Raw genomic sequence first — 22,424 nt, 5'->3', positions numbered from 1 at the left:
TCTCCCGGGTCCCAGATGATAAATGAATGATGCCAAGGAAAACAAAATAATGGTTTCATTTTTTAAGGTAGAAGAGAAATGGTTTTTACATTCACCCCAAGGCAACCCATCCAAGAGCAAAATGAGCCTCATTCAAATAAAATTTTCTCTTAAATGTAACTCAGTTTGCCAGAGCCTCAGATTCAATGTGTAAACCTGTTTTATTTGGCTTCATGTAATTTTATATTGTTGTTAATTTAGTTTTCCTTTGTTTGCATACTATGAACAATTTGTTAATTTTTAAAATGTTAGGATATTTAACATACAGTCTGAATTTTCTTCTTTTGAAACATGAATTTTCCTCTTTTTGACAATATTGAACTTTGATTACCACAAAGGAAAAAAAATGGATTTCTCTCCCCAGTTGCTTCTGGCCGTCACTCATGTAGGTGTTTGAATTTTCAGTCTCTATAAATTCCTAAGTCCCTGCAGAGAGGGCATAGTCTCAACCCAGTTTTATTCTGTTCTTAGGAGAGTTCATGGACTTATACCAGATTCTCCATATATGTAAGTGTCCTGGAGTGACTTAGACCTCTGTGAATGCTTCTAATATTCTCAATAGTCGGACCTCATTGCAATTTTTTCAAATTTGGAGGAAATTGAGGTAGACCACACAGACATTTACATCTGTGTTGTCTTTAACAAAGAATAATGAAGCATCACCAAAAGCAAATACCCAATATTGTAAATCAGATACTGGGTCTGGGAGAAGTTATCAGGGGGCTTCAGAGGGCAAGCCTGATTTTTGAATGTTTTGAATGTTTGGTATATCCAGGGCTAGTATCTTTTCCACAATGTATTGGTATTGTCTTTCTTTGAGTGAAACGTATATGGAGGCTCAACATGTAAAGCAGACCAAAGCTGAGGGGTTTCACAGAAACAAATTGGAGGGGAGGGTACACGGCCACCTCTCACCCTGCTCCACATTTCTGATGGAGGAACCCCAGTGGCACCTCTCTTGTGTCCTAAAGCACAAAGATGTCCTCCTCTCCTAATGACCTTTCTGTTTATACCACATGAGAACATCATGAAATATCCATCCATTTTTAATAGGAGAATGATATTTTTTATATACTCTGTCTAGTGTGTCAGTGTCTTGCTTGGTACCTATGTTGGGTTTCTTGTTTATATAAAAATTTATGTCACTTTGCAGACAGATTTTGACTAATTTCAGTTGACATCTCCTTGAGCTCACTAGGATTTTTCTGATTTTATGATGCATGAAACATTTCTCAATGGAAGATGCTGGAATATCCACATTTTTCAGTCTGGAAAACCTGTATGAGAAAAATTTTACAGAGAACACTTATCCTGAATCAACCAAACTCTTTACTAGTTATAAGCTGTCTTATAACAGAGAGCTAAGGAACTGGGAGAGGAACATGGGAGAGTTCTTGAGTGAAGAAGGGGGCTCGGGAATTATCAGCAGTTCATTAGTTATCTGCACCTTTCTAAATGATCCTTTTGTTTTCACTCCATAGAGTTTATGTCTAGCCTCCTACCAGCACTGCCCTTCCATTATTTACTCAACTTCTCCCTTCTATTTTGTCTCTACCACAGGGCCTTTGAATATGCTTTGCTAAATGCCTAGAATGCTTCTTCATGCCTCTTACCCAAACTAATCTATTTTGAGTCGTCTTCTATCTCAGTTCAAACATCACTCCTTCAAGTGAAGCTTTTTCCTACTCTTAGACTAGGTCAAACTCTTCCCCTCTGAAGGCTCTCATAGGAGCTTATTAGTATTCATTTATTTGTATGATTATTTGATTTTTTTAAAGTTCTAATTCCCTTAAAAATAGAACCTGAGGGGCACCTGGGTGGCTCAATTGGTTGAGTACCTGACTCTTGATTTCAGCTCCGGTCATGATCCAGGGTCATGGGATTGAGCCCTGCATCAGGCTCTGCTCTGAATGTGGAGCCTGCTTAGGATACTTTTTCTCTCTCCCTCTCCTCCTCTCTTATGCTCATGGGAATTTTCTCCCTCTGCTCTCAAATTAAAAAAAATAGAACTTGAAATAAAACTTATGTGATAAGGCTTCATAGAGAGATACAATACCAGGGCAGCTAGAATGAAGGAAAGGGGGAATTGAGGCAGGAAAGACCACAAGCGTGTACAAAACAGTGTGTTACTGGGCTGACCACAGCTTGATAGGAAACTATGGTGAGCTGCTCCATTACTGGGGGGGGGGGGGGGGGGCGGGGGTCTTCAAGGTAGGCTGTGTGGGACCATGATACCTTGGAACATTTTTTTGAAAGAGACAAGGATATGTTTGCTAACAGCTTTCAATCTCCTTTAGTTGGTCAGATTCACTCCACTGGAGAATAAACTCACCTATATTTACAAGGTATATTACCTAGACCTTTAAGGCAGCTCCTGGGGGAGCCTAATCCCATGTTTCATAGTGTAATACTTCTTATGAACCCCAAAGCAGTAGCAGGAACCATAGCTTTCGTGAATCTGGTTGGGGTGGACTTGGGTTGTGAAATCACAGCAGGTGTGATGAAAGTCATGCCAGGGCCCAACCCAGGGGAGGCTGTAGCAGCCAGAGGTTGTAAGAAGATGAGGCAGGAGTGAAGGCTGGATTTCCCATGGAGGAAAGGGCCAACTTCCAGAGGACTGGTGGAACTGACAAAGTCTGGGAAGTATAAAAATGTGATCCCATGCATGCCTGCCTATGTCTTCCACCTTCTTATAAGTACAATGAGGATAAGAACTGCATTTATTTGGCTCTGCTCAATATTGTATATTCAGCCCCTAAAACAGTGCCAGGAAATGGAATTAATCGATATTTGTTGAATGGATGGATGGATGAATAAATGGATGGATGGATGGACAGTTGGATAGATAGACGGATAAATGGAAGGATGGAGGAAGGGATGGATGGATGGGTGGATGGATGGATGGATAGATAATACATCAATGTTCGTTGAAATCTTCTAGCCTTTATTTTCCTTTTTCTCAGTCACAGGTAAGTTCTCATTAGCTAGTGGCAGCAACATCGGATTGATTGGGGCACCATCTTTGCACATGATGAAAACCCTGTGGTCTGCCACCTAGAAGTCTGGAGCTGTTCAGGTGCTGAGTGGGTTCTGGAGTTCTGAGAATCCTCAAGGAGATATATTTTTCTCTAGATTGTCACTTTCCTCTCAGAGTTTAAGTAGTATTGGCATATAGACACCAGGGTCTAGGTGATCTAGGAAAGCATTAATGGTGTGGCTTTTGGAGCTCTGAAAGGTAATATTTTCTGAGTGTCTTCCATGGCCCAAGTATAGTAAGTATCCTGCACAAATTATTTAATCCCTAGCAAAGTTGTATAGGGCAAACTTTCCTGAGTGATGGAATTACAATTTGAACCCAGTTTTTCCTGACCCTGGAACCCATGCTCTTAACTTCTACACTGGCATTTTCCCAGATATGCATGTGTGTGTTATACAAGATGGGTTTTAGATACTTCACTGGTAGGATTATTCATTTTCATGGTTATATGTTTGCTTAAATACATATTGGAGCAATACTAGTTTTTAATTTAGGATAATGTTGGAATTTCAAGATACATTAAATAAGGATTTCCAATTTTAAGGAAAATATTAAATATCTAATAGTGCAGCTGGTACAAATATGGCAAAAACCATGAGGGTAGCACAGGATGACTGATGCTTAGGAAATATTGTGGTATGCCACATGGAATATCCAGAGGGACTCACAATCCCTACGTCATTCCTCAGCTGCTTCTCCCAATTCTTTAATTTTTTGTAAATATTTATTTCTTTTTGAGAGAGAGAGCCCAAGCTGGGGAGAGGCAGAGAGAGAGAGAGAGAGGGAGAGAAAGGATCTGATGCAGGCTCTGTGCTGGCAGTAGAGAACCCAACATGGGGCCTGAACCCATGAACTGTGAGATCATGACCTGAGCTGAAGTCAGACACTTAATAGACCAAGTCACCCAAGCGCCCCAGATTTCCCCTAATTTTTTAAGCCTGGAGGATCTACAGCTCTTAAAACATTGTCAACTGCTGTGTTCTTTAGTTTTTCATTCTAGGTTATTGAGCTAATCAACTATTAAGAACTAAGGGAGTCATAAGTGGAAAAGAAGTTTTGACATGGGAATCAGAGAAGAGGTTAACTATAGATAGGTATACCAGTTAATGGGATGTATATTCATCATGGGCTGCATCTTTGCATTTTCAACTCTTTTTGATTCCCTTTCTTTGAAAAGAGGAAGGCTTTGCTCCTGGGTTTGGAAGAAAGGTCGAAGTAGGTTGAGATGTGATCGCATGATCTGACCCCCATTGACCCCATGCTTCAGCGAAGATGACTAATATCTCTGTCACTCTCTCATTCCCTACCCTCGCGAGTTTCCAAAGAAGACTCTATTCCTAGCCTATGGCGAGCACTTAGGGAAATGAGTTAATTTTTGTAAAGTTCTTAGATGTGTGCCTGGCACATTTTAATTACCATTTGTATTTGTTTTTACCTTTAATATGATTAGAATAGTACATGGATTGAATGGGTTAGAGCAGAGAAGTAGCAAAAGCATGGTTTTCAGAATCCCGTGGGAGTTAAGTGTTAAGAATCTGGGTTACCTGCTATATGTAATCTCCAGCTTCTGTTGCCCTGTTCTCTGCCCTACAGTAACAAGATCCTGAGTCCTCTAGTGGCATTTAGATCTGGCCACTGGAAGGCATCCTGGCTAGAAATCCGAGGGAAGGAGAAGAATGAGGTCAGGGTATTTGTTCCTCTGGAACCCTCTCTATGAGATTTCCTGTGCCCTTTACCTGAAGGTCAGTGTTTCTTTTCTCAAGCACCTGTTCTGAATAGTTCTGTCTTTCTCAGTTCTCTTTATGACTCTCCTCCCACCCCCTTGTTCCTTGAGACCTAGGGATAATAATGATGGCTTTGTTGACATTAGTCTAGGTTGATATTACATCTGGGGCCTTGGACAAGTTCCTCAAACTCTTTTAGGCTTACTGTCTTCATCTACAAAACAGCCAAGCCAGGTTCTCAAACTCAAATGTCAGGGACCAGGCAAGGGTCTCAAATGAGTGGGGTGGGACTGCACCCAGCCTCAAGCCTCTTCTCAGTTCCCACCATGGCCATGTAAGAAAGCAGGCCAAGTGGCCATTGTGATTTGCCCAGAGAATCCAGAAATCCAGCTTGTGTATGCAGTCTCTTGATTTTTAAATGTTAGAAACTTAGTAAATGTTAATTTTGAAAGGTCAGAGAGGCCAAAATTTGGGTTAAGAGTTATTGAGAGGACTGCAGGTAACACATACAAGAAAGTGTTGCACAGTGGTTTGGCATACTGACTCCAGAGCCCCACTGCCTGAATTTGAATGAAGACCCTGTGTTTACTAGCTAGCTGACCTTGGACGTTTTACATTGCTTCTTTTTTAAAATGTATTTATTTATTTTTGAGTGGGGGGGGGGAGGAGAGCATGTACACAAGTTGGGGGGGGGCAGAAAGACAGAGACAGCGAATCCGAAGTGCACAGACAGACTTGGGGCTCCAACTCATGAACCATGACACCATGACCTGAGCCGAAGCCAGACTCTTAACCAACTGAGCCATGCAGGCACCCCTACTATACTTCTTTGAGCCTCAGTTTCCCTATCTGCAAAATGGGGATAATCTTATACCTGTCTCTTAGGGTTGTAATGAGGATTAAAAGGGTTAATATTTGAAAAGATTTAAGAGACTGTCTGGTACATAGAAAGCACTATGTAAGTGTTGGCAAACAAAAATGAATAAATACATACTTGATTCAATGCTTGGAATATCAGAGATTTTTCAGCGTATGGGAGCTTAAGCAGATGAATGTCCAGGTTTTAGCTATGGGAATAAAAACACAAATTTCTCCAGCTTCTTGTGTATTATTAAGTTAACATGAATTCCCAAAATAATGGAAGCTTTTAATTTTATTTCTCCCTCCAGAATGGTCTATTTAATGCCACTTGCCTTGAGTTAGTAGTGTCTGACTTCAGAGGTCCTCATCAGGGTACATTGATACTCAGCCCTAAGATTGTTCTAATAAGCTTTATTGACTTGCTGAACCTCAGAGTTCTTTTTATTGACATGCAGTGTAAATCATTCCATCTGACATTTGAATGTCCTTTCTGAGAAACGTGTTAGACCTTACATGGGTACTGAGCTCGTGATGATGTGTGCCTTCCTTAGTCAAGCATGCAGTGGCTTAGATGAAGATATCACACACAAAGCCTTGTTTTAAGCTAAGATTGGATGGGAGGAAGGCCATGAAATTTTGTTTTGTTGAAAAAAAGTTTTTTTCTGAGATACGGGAAGGGTGTACATTTTAATGGGGCTATAGTTATTTTCTCTGTTTTTAGAAACTTAAAAGCCAAGAGGTTATTGCTCAATATTTGGTAGCTTGAGAGGTACAGATAGTAATCTACCAGCTTGCTTTGAAGAGAGAATCATGTGACTTTGAATTCAGAAACTTTTTGTTCAAATTTATTCTTGAAAAGGGGAAGGAAACAAACCCTGCAGCTGAAATTTTCTAATACAATAGCCGTTTAAGGAACCATCCTGCCTTCCAGGAATTCAGTTTCTTGGATAATGTTTCATGAGCCCATCTGGACACGCATTCCCTTCCTCAGTCATTCTGCCAATGTTTATTGGGCATCTGCTATGGGCCAGGCACCTGCTAGTGCTGGTAGTACACTGACAAATGTGACAGTGTCCCTGCCCCTGAGAAGCTCATGATCTACTTGGGAAGATATAAAATTGATAATTAAAATACAAGGCATTGAGTGTTACAAGAGAGCAGGAATTTTCACCTTTGGTACTGTTGATTTTGGGGGCTGGATCCTTCTTTGTTGTGGGGGCTGTCTGTAGATGTTGAACAGCATCTCTGGCCTCCACCAACTAGAGGCCAGAGGAATCCTCCCTCCAGTGACGACAACCCAAAAGGTCACTAGACATTGCCAAACATCCCCTGGGGGGCGATGCTGCCCCTGTTGAGAACCACTGTTAAGTAGAGACATTTACACAATTTCTTGGGAAAGGAGCAACTGATTCATGTAGGACAAGTGAGGTAGACTTTTCAAAAGGATGATGACATTTGAGCTGGGTCTTGAGATGGAAATATAGCTCAACAACCAGTGAAGTAGAAGTTTAGCACTTCAGGCAAAGGGGATACAATGGTATGACAGAACATAGACTATTTAGAGAACAATGTGTAATTCTTTGTAGGTGAAATTAAACTGCTTGCCAGATAAGGCTATAAAGGCAGGCTTGGGCCAGGTCATAGAGAGTCTTATATACCAAGAAAAGATGTTTAGACCTTATCCCATTGGTAATGGAGAAGCAATGAACTTATTAAGTGGTGTGTTAATATTTGCATCGTATGGCCTGTTTGATTATTCATTCAGCACCTGGTAATAGCACCCCCATTTCCTTTGGGGGAATTACCTGCCCACCATTCTGAGACTGGTGGTTTAGGTGGGGTTGAACTCATACCCTGGTTCCACAGATCTGGCTAACCACAGCATGTATCCACCTGGTCATGTGGTTAGTTCAGTGGTGGGCACGTGATATCATCCAGGCCGGTGGGGGCACACTCTAGGCTTAAAGGACATCCTCTTTCCACTGGGGTTACTAGTTTAGAAGAATATTATCTTCAAGTTTGGAACTTGTGGAGGGCATATTTTTTTAACTTTATTCATCTATTTTGAAAGAGAGAGAGAGAGTACAAGTTGTGGAGGGACAGAGAGAGAGGGAGAGAGAATCCCAAGAAGGCCCTGCACCATGAACAGTGAGACTATGACCTGAGCCAAAGTTGGTTGCTTAACTGACTGAGCCACCCAGGCACCCCAATTGGAGGGCACCTTGACTCGACAATTGAAGCGCATGTTGAGGATACCAACATAGGGGAGAGTAGAAACAAGAGACAAAGCCTAAAACTGTGTGCTTTGGAATTTGTACTCACATGTAACAATAAATCATGTTTCTAGTTTATACTGGCTTGAGTTTCTGTAACTTGGAAGGGGAAGAGAGAGAGCTGACAAATACATTATTTAAAACATTGTTCTTGGATATCTAGAGAATTGAGTGTGTGCAGGGAAGGGTTTCTTACAAAGAAACCAGCTAAGAGGCTAGTGTACCAGTGCAGACAGAAGATAAGATGCAATGGGTGGAAATGGAGGGAACCTAAGAGGATTGATAGAGGAAATAAGAGTTTCTCCCACATGTGTTGAGTAGCATGCATGGCTTGTAGGCCCTCCACACCATGACACTGATCCTTCCTTTCCTCTCATGTCTGCATCATCCATTTAGGATTATCTCCTGGGAATGGGGTGGGATAGCACCTAAGATGGCACTCAATTATCCCTTTCTCTTGGAAGCCACATTCTTGTGTAACGTCTTCTCTGTAGGTGTGGGCTAGACTTCTTGATTTGCGTCAAATGTGTGGAATATGACAGAAATAATGAGATATCACTTCCAAAATTGGGTCATAGAAAGACATTGACTTTGCTTGTTTATTGCTTTGAGGAAAGTAGCTGCCATGTTGTGGGCTGCTCAATTGAACTGCTCATGTGGCTAGGAGCTGAGGTTGGACACCAGCCAGCAGCTATCTGTCCACAAACTTCTGTTCTGAAGAACAGAATCCTTCCAATAACTGTATGAGTGAGTGTGGGAGTAGATCCTTCCCTAGTCAACTCTTGAGATGAAACTGCAGCCACAGTTGACATTTTGCAGCCTTATCAGAGACTTAAGCCGGAGGCACCCATTACTCTGTGCCCACATCCTGATTTATAGACACTATGAGTTAATGTTTGCTGTTTTGAGCTGCTTAATTTTGGAGCAAATAATTATGCATCAAGAGACACATATTACAGTGGGATTTAGTTCCTATTTTATGTTATATAGATAGTAATCAATAAATACTTGTAGAATAAGTGAATAGATTGATTATAAACAGCAGCCCCAGATGCTTGGCAAAAAGCCCGATGACAGTGGTATACAGGATGCTGGAGAAATGGCAGTTGGAAACTTAGCTGAGACGTGAAGGGTGCAGAGACCTTTGGGACCTGGCAGCTCTGGGGACATCAGTGACATACAGGAAGTGACTTTGGAAGTGTGCGAAGAGTGGGATGTATTTAAGGAGGGTGGTGTCCTGGCAGAGTAGATAGAAAAAGAGACCGTTATGGAGCAGCTAGGAGGCAAGAAGATGCCAGGAGGGGCTGTTTCTGAAGCCAAAGAGAGATGTCAAGGGACTGTCAACACACCAGATGATGAAGAGATAGCAACCAAGATTAAGGACTGAACTTGGCCATGGGGTGGGGCAGAGGAGAGCAGTCATCAGTTAAGAAGATGCTAAAATCATAGCTCCAATGGAATTGTATGAACAGAAAAAGCAGATTATAGTAGATCATTGGGTGATGGAGGAATGGAGGTGATAAACATGGTCAGATTGCAGTAGAAGTAGACCCCAACTAGTAGTGCACTTAAGGTTGAAAAAGAGTTGAAGGAGGAGGGTTAACATAAGCGAGCTTCAGCGTAGTTACATCCTGACAACCAGGAGAGTCTGAAGACAGAACAGAGAGAACGATGAGCTGGTGTAGAAAGATCCTGGAGGAGGGGTGAAAAGATGGAAACAAGGCACTCCAGCCGGGCATTTAGCCTTGGCACTGAGAAGTGTGTTCAGATAAGTACTTACATTTTGGTTCAACATCTGTCCTGTGCTGTTCTGTTCTGTATTCTCTGTGAACTACTCCAGAAAAATGTGGTTGCTTTTATTGCCAAGTTGCTTAATTGCCTTACGGGATAATGGCAAGCAAGCTAGTCTTGGAGCTTTTGAACACAGAGACGAATCAAAGCAGGAAGAGGTAGAGAAATCAAATAGACTGATGGCCTTTTCATTGACAGTCTTTCAAGTTGGTTACCCTTTCTTTTGTCAGTCTAGTAATGGTTGCTGACATCTGCAAAATACTTTTTAAACTAAAAATAGAGAGGAATGGTAGAAAATTCTACCTGCTATCATCAGGCATATATGCTTTATGCTTTGCTTTCTTTCCCCTGTTGTCTGTTAATAAAAGAACTCTCATGCAAATACCAGGTCCAGACCATTTTTAACAGTGCTTCCAGGATTAATAACCATCACTTCATACTGTTTAAAAAAGACCTACCAAAAAAGAATAATGGTCTACTTGAGTCTACCACATAAAACTGCCAATGCATTTTCACCTGTTCACTTTATCCTCACACCAGTGAGTCAAGTAGGGCTTTCATGCAAAGAAGCTGTTGCAGCAAGGCTTGACTGTCTCCCTCCACACTGCCTGGCTGGGACAGAACCTGGAGGCTCCTGAAGCCTAATTGTTTATTCTCACTAATGCATTACATCACTGTTTCTTACTCCTACTTATGGCTACAGAGACTCCAAAATGGCACTTCCTGAGTGGTCCCATGGGTTCCCTGCAAAATACCTGTAGATTTTAATATATTCATGGTGCATAATCAGTGCTTCAGAATCTTGCTAACAATTACCTCTTTTCTGTGAGTTTGAGAGCACAGCAAGCAATCATGTTTTCAAAGAGAAGGGAAATATCCATGCACAAAGCGCTCAGATCTTTAAATGTTGAATTCCTATTCTCTCCCCACTTCCAACCATATCCACAAGTCATTCTGCTTTTGGACTAATCACACAGGTACTTGGAACACCTGTGACAGGAATACATGGTGTGTGTGTGTGTGTGTGTGTGTGTGTGTGTGTGTGTTTTGAAAAATCACATTCCCAGGTCTCATACCAGACTTAGTGAGTCAGAATCTTTAGAGTGGTACCCAGGATCTGAATTTTGGTAAGCATCAGAGATAATTTTTTTTCTAAATGTTAATTCATTTTTGAGAGTGAGAAAAAGAGAGGGAGCGAGGGAGGGAGGGAGGGGTAGGCAGAGAGAGGAGGACAGGATCCAAAGAGGGCTCTGCGCTGATAGCAATGAGCCAGATGCAGGGCTTGAACTCACAAACTGTGAGATCATGATCTGAGCTGAAGTCAGAGGCTCAACTGACGGAACCACCCAGGAGCTCCAGAGATAATTTGTTCAAGTTTATTTATTTATTTTGAGAGAGAGACAGACAGAGCATATGAGTGGGGGAGGAGTAGAGAGAGAGAACCCCAAGCAGGCTGTGCACTGACAGAGGCTCACACAGGGGCTTGAACCCACAACCATGAGATTATGGCTCAGTTACACAGGGGCTCTAACCCATGATTATGACCTGAGCCAAAATCAAGAGTCAGACACTCAACCAACCGAGCCACCCAGGTGCCCCCCCCCCCGCCCCCGCTCAGAGATAATTTTCTTAAAAATTTTATTTATTTTTAGAGCACAAGCAGGGAAGGGCAGAAAGAGAGGGAGATAGAGAAACCCAGTGCAGGGCCCAACATGGGGCTAAATCTCATGATCCATGAGACCATGACCTCAGCCAAAAGCAAGAGCCAGATGCTTAACCAACTGAGACATCCAAGTGCCCTAGCATCAGAGATAATTTTATATATACCCTGGTTTGACAACCACAAGACATTTGGACACTGGATAAGTGGAGTTTCATAGGTAATGAGAGATACAGGGTCTTTTCATTCCTATGGGGCACATTGTTGACTGTGCCTGTGAAGCCAGTATGTCCCATTCTTCTTGGGGACTTGAGAATATAGAAGATGCTATCATTGTCCCATACTACCAGACCCCTCTTACTAAGTGTTTAGCATTACATCCATACATTCTGGGCTTCCAGATATCAGCACCACTGCCTAAGGACTCTCTGATCAGTAGATCCCACTCTTCCCATGCCCAAGGAAGGCTGAAGTGGCCCTGGATTAACACACTACCGTACTTAACTGATCTTTAAGCAATGGTTGACACAAATAATTGTATAAATATTTTGGACGCCTGGGCGGAATAACTGTATGGGCATTTCTACCTTGGCTTCCATAATTCTTTAGTGGTAATAATTTGCAATTACTCACTCCAATAATACAGTTTTTGTTGGCTCTTGTCCCTTTCCTACCTCACTTTCCCACCCCTTGCCATTTTTTGTTTCCTGGGTTTGCCTCCAAATTTATACATGCACTCAAATACTGGTCTCATGGACTTCTGGGGGAACCCAAAAGAGCATCTGTAGATTAATGCAGCAGAACATTTTGATCCAAGCCTAAAGTAATGGTGTGGGGAAATGCAGAGAAAAGAAAAGCCAAGAAGGCATGGAAACATGCTTCATAGAAGAGTTCACTTCTTACCAAATGCCCACACTGTATCCTTTAGATGTTTATGTTCAATATCCCAAATTTTAGCTATTTTCTGATATTTCCTCATATTAACTACTAAATACTCTTGAAACATATTCCTGGTGATTCTTTTTAATTTACAGGTTTTTGCCTCTTAATAGAAGTATAAAGAATAAATAGAAATAATAAATGTATAAATGGAGAATGTAGTAATGCACACTTTGACCATGATTTACAGACATTTTACTTCTCAGAACATCTATAACTCACCAGTAACCACTGCAAATGCATATTCTCCCTTGTAAGCTTGCATATTTCATCCTATTTGGCTTAAATATCTTTACTTATCCATTTGTAATAAAATGACTAGGACTTAAAGTAAGTGCATTTGAAAGAAATCGATTGTCAATACTATGTGCTGCTAATACATGGAACATTTTTCCCCCTGAGGTGTTAGTACATTAAGGCAAAACTATTTATGTTTTGATTATAAATTCATTAACTATTTACACTTCATTGACTTAAAGCTTTTATTTTTTTTCTTAAGTCTCACTTTCAACCTTCATGGTTGACTTCACTGAACTATTCAAAGCAATGTTTATGTTTTTTTTTTAAAAAAAACATTTTTAGTAGGACTTTAGAATATATACACAATTTTTCTGTCTGGTGGCCTGTGAACCCTCTGTACCTAAGGAGAGATTTTGGAGATGAAACAAAGCATGCCATGTCCCTGAAATCAGACTGCTAACAATTTAAAAATGAGATTCTGAGCTTGTTAGGTTTGTAAGCTTTGAAAATTTGACTTTTCTTCTTCTGAGTCTCAGATTCCATACCTGAAATATGGGAATAGTAATAGTACCTACCCTACAGGGTTCCTCTGAAGCTAGATGTCATGTCTGAGGCTTTGCATAGAGCAAGTTCTCAAAATTATTTTTATTTTTTTCCACTTCTTTTCCCTCAAGTCCTAAGCCGGCATATAATTACTTACTACCTTATCTAGTAGGAGAATAAAACTGGCATCTAATTCCCAATTCACCATTTCATTGTGAGTAAATGAAGTTGGCAAGCGCTTTTTGCTAATGGCCACTCAGACTCTGAACTTTCAAGGCTGGAAGGAAGGAGGTTGTGGTCAGCTCCACCCAGTTTGCCTCCATGGGTCATCCAGGATTGTGGTGATTTTGTTCTGTTAGTTTAAGGCGGGCTGGGTATTGGCCCAAAATAGGAAGCATCTGGAGGAGGAAGATGAAGTGTGGAAAGCAGCAGAATTGTCAAGACCATGCTGCCTTTCTTCAAGATGACCCTGCTGTAGAGCTGTTACGTGGAAATCACCACGCATTTCATCCGAACTGTTCTCATGTGCCAGGCTTGATGCCGAGGGGCTTCTCACGGGTTATACCGTTTAATTACTGACACCTTGATTTGATTCCTTAAACAAGAGCTTACGGGCCTGGTGACTGTGAGCAAGTGTTTTCATTTCTCTGGACCTCCGTTTCTTGTTGTATAAAATGAGGATAGTAATAAAACCTCGTTGATGGAGTTGTTATGAGGGGTCAATGAGAATGTGCGTGGAGGTGTTGACCATGAGGCTTGGTTCATAGTAAGCCTGAGTAAACATTAATGATTATTACTGCCTCTCTACTATTACTAGTAGTGGTACTCCTGCTATCACTGTATGGATCAGGATGCTTTGTATCAGCGGACCTCTCCTTGGGTGACTTGCCCCCCAGAGAGACTATGGAAGTGTCTGGAGACACTTCTAGTTCTCAGAATTGGTAGGAGGGGATAAAGGGGTGTGAGACAGCCAGGCATGCTACTGCCATGGAGTGGGTAGAGGCTAAGGATGCTGCTAAACATCCTGTAGGGCATAGATAGCCTCCCCCCGGCTGCTACAAAGGGTTATCTGATCCAAAATGTTAGTAGAGCCACATTCAAGAAACTCTGCTTTAGGGCATATATATAGTGATAGATGTTACTGGTTCTTTATTCTGTCCTGCTCTGTAATCCTCAGGCTGGTCATCAGATACCTATGGCAGATCCAGAGGTCATAACTACACAAGGAAACATCTGGAATAAGAAAAAAATTTTTTTTCTATGGGTTTCACTTGAGTCAAGAAGAACACATTCAATAAGCATATAAATCACCTTTTCCTGGGTCAGATAACACGGAGTCTATGACAGTACCTAAACCAATCTCTTACCGAAAGCCTGGAGTTTTCATGCTTGAAGATATGGATCACTTTCAGTGTCCTCTGTATTAATAGTTGCTGTTATTATATTAATTATGTCTTCATTATTTTTATCACTATCATTATCTCTGTTTTTTTCCTTTTTTCCTATTTTACACAAAAGAAAGCGGAGGATTAGTGATGTTTAAAAAATCTTGCTTAGTTCACGTTGCTATTACGTGCTAGATAACACCATATGAAAACAGAATCTCTTAGTCTAGAGCTTTATCCACTTTTTTCTTAAAGATGTGTGATTCTATATTTCTTAAAGACATACTAAATTATAAATAAATTAGCCAACCCTAAACCAAGGACACAGCTTAATCTGTATACTCATTATTGGCCAAGCATTTGGAAATCTTTGTTTACTCAATTCTGACCATGCTCAAAATATTTGTTTCCAGAATGCATTTTATATAAGCAGGCTTCCTTTTGTGTTGCAGATCATTGAACCTCCTTTTTTATTTTTCTTATTCCAAGACCAATGGACTAGGAATCCCTATTTTCATGACTGTAAGTCACCGACATGATTCTAAGCCTACCAAAATGGAGTGTAAGTTCTAGTAAACAGAAAGACAAGATACATCATGACTTAGGCTTCATGAGCCCAGCTCCGACACAAAACAGACTTAATTTTGAATCTTGGCCTACCCATTCACTAGCTGTGTGGGCTTGGCCAAGCCATTGAACTTCCTCCTCCTTTTAAGCTTTGGTTTTCTCATCTATAAAAAGGAAAGCATGATGGTACTTACACCTAGAATTGTACTGTGAAGATCAAATGAGATAATACAAGTAAAGAGCTTGTAGAGTAAATGCCACATACTTATTTCTATTGCTATTCTTAAAAAATTTTTTTAAATGTTTATTTTTGAGAGAGAGACAGAGACAGAGTGTGGATGGGAGAGGGGTAGAAAGAGAGGGAGATACAGAATCTGAAGCAGGCTCCAGGCTCTGAACTGTTGGCACAGAGCCCGACATGGGGTTTGAACCCATGAACTGTGAGATCAGGACCTGAGCGGAAGTTGGACGCTTAATCGACTGAGCCATTCAGGTGACCCTCTGTTGTTATTCTTATCATCAGGATTGTTCAAAATCTTCCTTATGTTGCCATTACTGCTATCATCATCATTATTTGGGGGATGTGGACAGGAAAGGAAAAAGGATGAGCCCAAGGAGAAGTAGAGAAACCATCACAAACTATTTCAAAGAAATTAAAAAAAAAATTTTTTAATGTTTATTTATTTTTGAGAGATATAGAGACCGAGAGCAAGCGAGGGAGGGGCAGAGAGAGAGGGAGACACAGAATTCGAAGCAGGCTCCAGGACCCGAGCTGTCAGCACAGAGCCCGACACGGGGCTCGAATTCATGAACCGTGAGATCATGACCTGAACCGAAGTCGGATGCTTACAGACTGAGCCACTCAGGCGCCCCCAAAGACATTTTTAAACAGTGTGTAAGTTTGCATCTTTTCAGAAAAAGGAAACTCATCCCTAGACACTGGATGGCTTATTCCCGGTATTAAATGCCTTGGTTAATATCAAACTCCTGAACTTCATGATAGATCATGAGTTAGTTCAACCGATCAATAACTATATATTGAGTATCTGCCATGTGCCCAATGACTGAAGGGGGAATAGAGAATATGAGGTGAAATTCATTCCCTTGTGGTCTTCAGTCTATTTAATTAGTTCATTAGTTGACCTAGACTGTGATAAAGCTTTGAGGTAAGCCTGAAGACTGAGCACTTGAGGGCAAGTCAGGTCTTACATAATATTAAGATTGTGTGAAGAATTTTATTTGATCATAGTCATTTATAAATCAATTTGAAAATCTTCTCTTCAGTGACTGCTATTGCACAGTATCCTTTGGGAGGAGAAACAGAAGGATGCTTTACTACTTCAGTTATTTTTAGTTTGCTTTTTTTCATCCTCCTCCTATCTTCATGTACCACTCATCATCCTAAAAAATCCTAGAGCACTTTGGAGTAACCTATGAATCCTATAGTTCCCTAGACGTTTACGCTGATCATCTGGAAAAGTTCTTGAACAAATAACAAAAATGATCATCGATACATCAGTGAAGGCAGTGCAGTGTGAAGGCCATGGGTACTGGAATTATGGATGGCAGGTCTGGCATGCTTTTGAATCATTTCCTCATAAGTTGCTTTTTGATAAAGCAAACATGCCTGTTGTTTCATTTCAGGGCCCTTTATGAGCTTGCTCCAGTCGGTATCTTCAGCTTCATCCTTCACTGCCTTGCCTAATGCACTACTTTCCAGCCCTTTGAATTTAGCATGACTCTACTTATATCGAATAGATTTGCTGTTCCTTGAAGGAGAAATGCTCCCTTTGCTTCAGATAGTTTCCTAACCTGTGTTCTTCTCCAGAAATGGCCTTCACCCAACTCTTAGGGTAATTCTATTTATCTTTGTTTAGAGGTGATCTCCTCTAGAAAGCTTTGTCTGACCTTCCTCTTTCCCCCATGTCTGACTATATGCTCCCGTTCAGTAGACAATGAAATCTTTCTCAATTGTTGAGATCACTTATTTATGTACCTACTTACCATACTAGAGTATAAGTTCCTTGAGTGCAGGGACTGTGTTTAGTTTATATAGGAAATGGTTTACAGGAGAGACTAGTCCTTGAGTGAGATACATGTTTGATGGCTTAAAGAATGAAGGACTAAATGGGTGAGTAGATTGATCTCACCCTACTTTAGAGAGGTCATCCTATTTAGACAGCAGTGACCACAAAGGAGCAGGAAGGTTCACCAAACATTTATTGAGCTTATTATACATTTGGCCCCCAGCACTGAGGAACTTTTCAGTCTAATGGTGGAGAACAACATTTACAGTAGGTGAAGACAAATGATATGATAAAATTAAATAGAGGTGTTTAGGGAGTTCAAAGAGAGGCACTGGCCTTATATATGTGTGTGCAGGGGTGTGTGGAGAGGTGGGAGTTGGCAGGGAGAAAGGGATGCCTAAATGGAGATCTAAAAGCTATATATAAACTATCCAGGAAAAGAGAGTTTGTAGGAGTATTCCAGGTTGGAAACAGCATATGCAAAGGGTTGGAGAGCAAGAAGAGGAGATTATCTCCAGATCATAGGGTCAACATAAAATGACAGCCAACTCATCTAGAAGGTTGTAACTCATGTAGAAGACTTTACACTTTATCTTGGAGGGCCATGAGGAACCTTGGGAAGATCCTAAATTTGAAAGTGAGAGAAGATTTACACTCTAGATGGATCTTGAACACTTTGAACACTGTCAGTGCAGCCAAAGAATGAGGGTACCAAGTCATTCTTTCCTACCAGCTTTATGGAAGACATTTTGACATATGTTTAGATCACAGATTGCAAAGTAATTTTTATGTCCAGTAGGAGGAGCCAAAGTCTCCATGTTCTTCACCACCACAGCTGGGCAGGTCTTGGCCCAGGGGTTGTCCCAGGAGCTGTCTAATTCAGCACCCCTCATTACCTAGAAGTGACTCAATATGGAGAAATGATAGAGAAACTCTGCCTGGAATGTGAAAAGAAACAAATAGTTTCCAAATGAATAGCACAACAGCATACTATATTGATCTGCACTCTGATTTTGCTTTAAATTGTAATGAACGTCTCCTTCACTCATGAACAAAGCTTTTTTAAGCCACAAAGCAACACAGGTACCAGTGACTCATGCCTGATACTCATAGCTAATATATCTAGGCTTATTTTGACTCCAGAATAAGTCAAGAATCGACTCAGACTGACCTTGATTTTAAGATAGTTAAATCTGTTTTATTTCATTTCCAAGAGAAAAATATATATATATTAAAAAATAATAGAAGCACCTAGTGATTACCCATTTTAATGAAACAACAGCCAGTGTTTTTGCCTTGAATGATTGCATTCATTTTTCCCCCTTCTGGAATAAAAATGAAGGAGCACAGGGAAACAATTCCTGTTAGTGAATTTGCAAAAAACATTATATTTCAACAGAACTTCCCATTAACTGCCATTTATTTCTTCTCTCATTATTGATAATTTGCTTTTAAATTGAGAATACCTTTTTTACAACCCATCTTATCTCCCTGCACCGCTAGACAATTACATTTAAATTTGGTGGTTTTCCCATTGTAAACAGTTTCTGGAGGAAATGATTACAATGTTACTAACCCAGATTTATGGCTTCATTGTGCTACCAGTGAAGGGTAAGAGACTAGTATAAAGGGAAAAAAAGTTGTTTACATACAAATATATTATTATCAAAGAGAGTCCTAAGGAAGCATATTGTAAAACCAACCCAAACAGCAAAATCATCTACTGGGGCCAGTGATACAGATGACTTTCTGGATTTTGCAAACTTATTTTCTCAAATGATGATAACATATAACATGTTTGTTTGTTTTTAATTCCAGTTGTAGTTAGAAGTTTCCTTTCCTTGTTTTATCCTAATATTGGAAGAAACCCTAGCCTGACAGGATTGCAGAGGAACTCTACTCTAGGGTCTGCTCCTTGTTAGGGACTAGGAAACGCTCATGTTGCAAAGCAAAAACATGCAACATGGTCCCTACTTGTGGAAATCTCAATAGTCCTACTTGGAAGAGGAGCCATACTGCTAATACAAAAACATTCGAAGAGGTGGGCAGGAAAATGAACATGAGCCTCAGATCAACTGTTCAAGGCCAGAATCTAGCCTTGTCCAATCCCAGTTGCCCCTGAGAAGGCAGCGTGGTAGGTGACACGTACCATTAAGTTAGGAAGACCTGCCCCGAAATCCTGGTTGCTTGCCTGTTGTGTGGCCTTCAGCAAAGTATAACCCCAGTGGCCCCCCAACCTTGCTGTGCAGCATAATCACCTAAAACAGTTATCCAAAAAACAAATCAACAGCCTCCAAGCAAACAGAGTTTCTGGCTTAGCAAGTCCAGGTGGGTCAGAAGAAGCATTGCTTTAACCTCTCTGAGCACCTGGTTGGGGACCTGGTTAAGCCTACAGTATGTATACCTCATCAGGTTGTTGAGAAAATTCAATGTAAATGCTTCTTATGCACTGGGCAAAAAAACAAAACAAAACAAAACAAAAGGAAGTCCTTATTGAGTGGTAGTAGTTCTTTAGGAGTCACAGGGATTCTGGTACTAAGGCAGCTGCTAAGAGGACAGTCTCTAGACCCCTGCAGACTCCTGGGTTAGGCGTCCTGCAAGAGGCCAGGGCACGGGCCACAGTGCACACTCCCTTCCTGCATGGTGTCTGGCCTCCATAACTTTTTGCATCTCGGATAGTGCTCCATCTGTGTCCGGCCGTAGATTTCAAGATTCACCAGACAACTTTCCCAGAACAGAAATGGATGGGGGCAAGGAGCCGCCTCCACTTAGCATTTCCTCAGGGCGTCAAAAAATGTGGGGGTCAAGATGGAGCGGGGCGCGGGCACTCAATGAGCAACTCCACTTTGGGACAAGGACCTAGGGACGCAAAAGACTTGGGCTCATTACCGCACTTCCAACTCTCCCCCCTTCACCTGTTTAGGCCCGAAGACCTAGGCACAGGGTCGCCTGCGGACCCGGGTTCTGCCCTCCACTGCCTGCTGGAATCCGAGGCTGCACGCGTGACAGCAGCAGCGGTCCTGGCGACGGGGAGGGGGAGGGGGCGCTCCCGCTCGCACCGGATTATTTTTGGCTCCTCAGCCTGGGCTGCTTGCTGCCTGTCGCGCGCGCGCACACTCGCTAGCTCGCTCGCTCTCTCTCTCTCTCTCACACACACACACACACACACACACACTCACACATAGACACGCGCGCACACGCACATACACATGCACACGTTTTCTTGCTCGCTCTCTCGCTCTGTTCTCCTTTGTTTATTTTCTAATCTGTGTTTCTGTTTGAAGATCTCCTTTCCACCGTCTACTGCCCGCCTGCAAGCGCTCTCGCAGGCTGACCAGGCGCACACCGCTCCCCTTCGTCACCCCAGCCCTCCTCCCGATCTCCCCAAGCGCGAGCGCGGGGTTTGAAGGTCACCTCCTTTCCAGTCCCGGTGCGAGCCGCGCCGCCGCCTCCTCCTCCAGCTGGAGCGGGTGGCACAGGCGGTGCTGCCCTGAAGTGGTTCTCGCAGCAGCGGGCTGCTGCAGCGGACAGAGCCCGGGGTCTGCACGGGTGGGGAAACCCGAACTCGCGGAGGGGAATCCCTTGCGCTGCGGCCCAGCCCCCGGGTGCACCCGCTGTGGGGCGGGGGCGCTCTGCCAGTCCTGGGGACAGCAAAGGCAGCTGCGGCCGGACCCACGCGTGCGCCTCCGGGACAGGAGGAGGAAGGAACGAAAGAGGCTCCCCGCATCTGGAGGGGACAGCGCCGTGCGCCCCGCCCCTGCGTCCGGGAGTGAGAGAACTCTGAGCCTTCGACCTAGGCAGAGCGCGGAGGAGCGGATGGTGTCTCGGCACTGAGGAACCTTGCGCTCTAGTCGTTCTGGAAGTGGCCGTTAGGACCCAGGCTGTCCGAACCCGCGCCTTGACCAGCTGTGCCCAGCCCATCGCCCAGGCAGGGGCGCCAGGGCGGGGCTGACCTGCCCGCGAAGTTGCGGACAGCGTGGGAGAAACCAGCACCCCCTTTCGCCGCCTCCAGCTCATGGTGAGTGTGACTGGGGGTGCTGAGAGCGCAAGGGAATTGGAGGGTCTGGGGACGAGAGCGGAAGGCGACTGGAGCTAGGCTCGCTGGGAGTTCTAGGTAAGTCCAAGCGGAATCACCGCCTTTGCGTTCCCCCCACCCCCCAATTAGCCCAAAGGGTCCCACAGGGGAAAGACTTAGGTCTCCAAGAGCTGACCTCCTCCCAGCGCCAGGCTGGAAGAGCTGGACTGGGAACTTTTTCTGTGTGGTGGAAAGATCTCCATGTACATTCGCGCAGGGGCCGGGATCGTGAGCCCTAGCGCTTTACTTCCATAAGCACGCCCTTCCTCGCCCCAGAGCGCCCCTCCGGAGCGCCAAGGCTGCCCTGTCTGCTCTCTTGGGAGCGAGTCCCAGGTGCAGAGACCGGCGGGAACCTGCCTGCGCACTTTGGTTAGTCTATCTGGCCGGCTGGAAGCGAGATTTCAGTGCGCCCTGGGTCGCTGCCTTCTCCACCGCCCTTCTCTGAGGTCTGAGGGAGGAGGTACTTTGGTGGCCTACGAGGGGGGTTTAGAAACGCCAAACCTTCTGTGGGAGGCGGGGAAGAGAGGAGGGTCACTGAGCTGGAGGGAGAGCTTCGTGTTTATTGGTACTGGCCTAAACGCCCGGAGATGTCACCGCGAGTTCAGCCCTGGGGAAGGGGGCCGGCCTGGGAGCTCAGGACCCGGAAACTCACACCGCACCCCTTGGGTCCTTTGACGTCTTAGACCACTTCACCCCCGGGGTATGTGTTTGGGGGCGGCGGTAACAGAGTGGCAGCACAGGCCAGGGTCGCCCGTTTTCTGCTCCAATTTCTCAGCTCCAAGGATGGAGGTGAGGGCGGGGTTAGCGGGGCTGTTCCCACATCTCCACTGCATGGGGGATCACCTGGCAGGGATGCTCCTGGAGCCTCCAAGGTGCTAGGTCTAGGGACCAGGTGTCATGAAGAGCCCGGAAGCTGCCCGAGCGGAAAGGAAGGGGGAAGACCCGGACCCACCCAGCCCAGGAATTACCAACTCCATTCCCTGCCGCCAGGGAGCTGGGGGCCCCTCACTTATGTACTGGCAGGGATCAGGGTGCACCTGCCAGCCGAGGAGGGTTTGGGGCGGGGCTGCTCACGTGCTCGGAAATCCGCGCCTGGCGGTGTGGAGGATTGGTGCCCAACCACGGGTCTTCTGAGTGGAACTTGTAAAGAAGTGGGGGAGGTGTTGCGGAACAGCTTTGAGCCGAAATATGATGCGCCATAACTTGACTTTTCTTTTATAACAGTAATGATTATTTATTTATTTACTTACTTATTTCTTTATT

General features: G+C 43.4%; 1 protein-coding gene across 19 annotated transcripts in view; it reads left to right on the top strand.

The window, feature by feature from the left end:
* The window catches only part of RBFOX1 (RNA binding fox-1 homolog 1), a 1,791,866-nt gene that overhangs the window by 302,413 nt on the left and 1,467,029 nt on the right, over positions 1-22,424 (top strand). For 17 of the 19 annotated variants that reach the window (XM_043560618.1, XM_043560609.1, XM_043560612.1 and 14 more), the window contains exon 1: positions 20,253-21,104. The exons of 1 other annotated variant lie outside the window; for it this stretch is intronic. In XM_043560618.1, coding sequence (XP_043416553.1) covers positions 21,102-21,104 — 3 coding nt within the window. In that variant the 5' untranslated portion in view covers positions 20,253-21,101. Of the gene's footprint in view, positions 1-20,252; positions 21,201-22,424 lie in introns of those variants that run through there. One more of the 19 variants, XM_043560601.1, reaches the window with a different exon arrangement.

This window comes from Prionailurus bengalensis, chromosome E3 (assembly GCF_016509475.1).
Source record: "Prionailurus bengalensis isolate Pbe53 chromosome E3, Fcat_Pben_1.1_paternal_pri, whole genome shotgun sequence".
Lineage (NCBI taxonomy): Eukaryota > Metazoa > Chordata > Mammalia > Carnivora > Felidae > Prionailurus > Prionailurus bengalensis.
The sequence above is the reverse complement of the archived record's forward strand: the minus strand, read 5'-3'. Positions and strand labels throughout refer to the sequence as shown.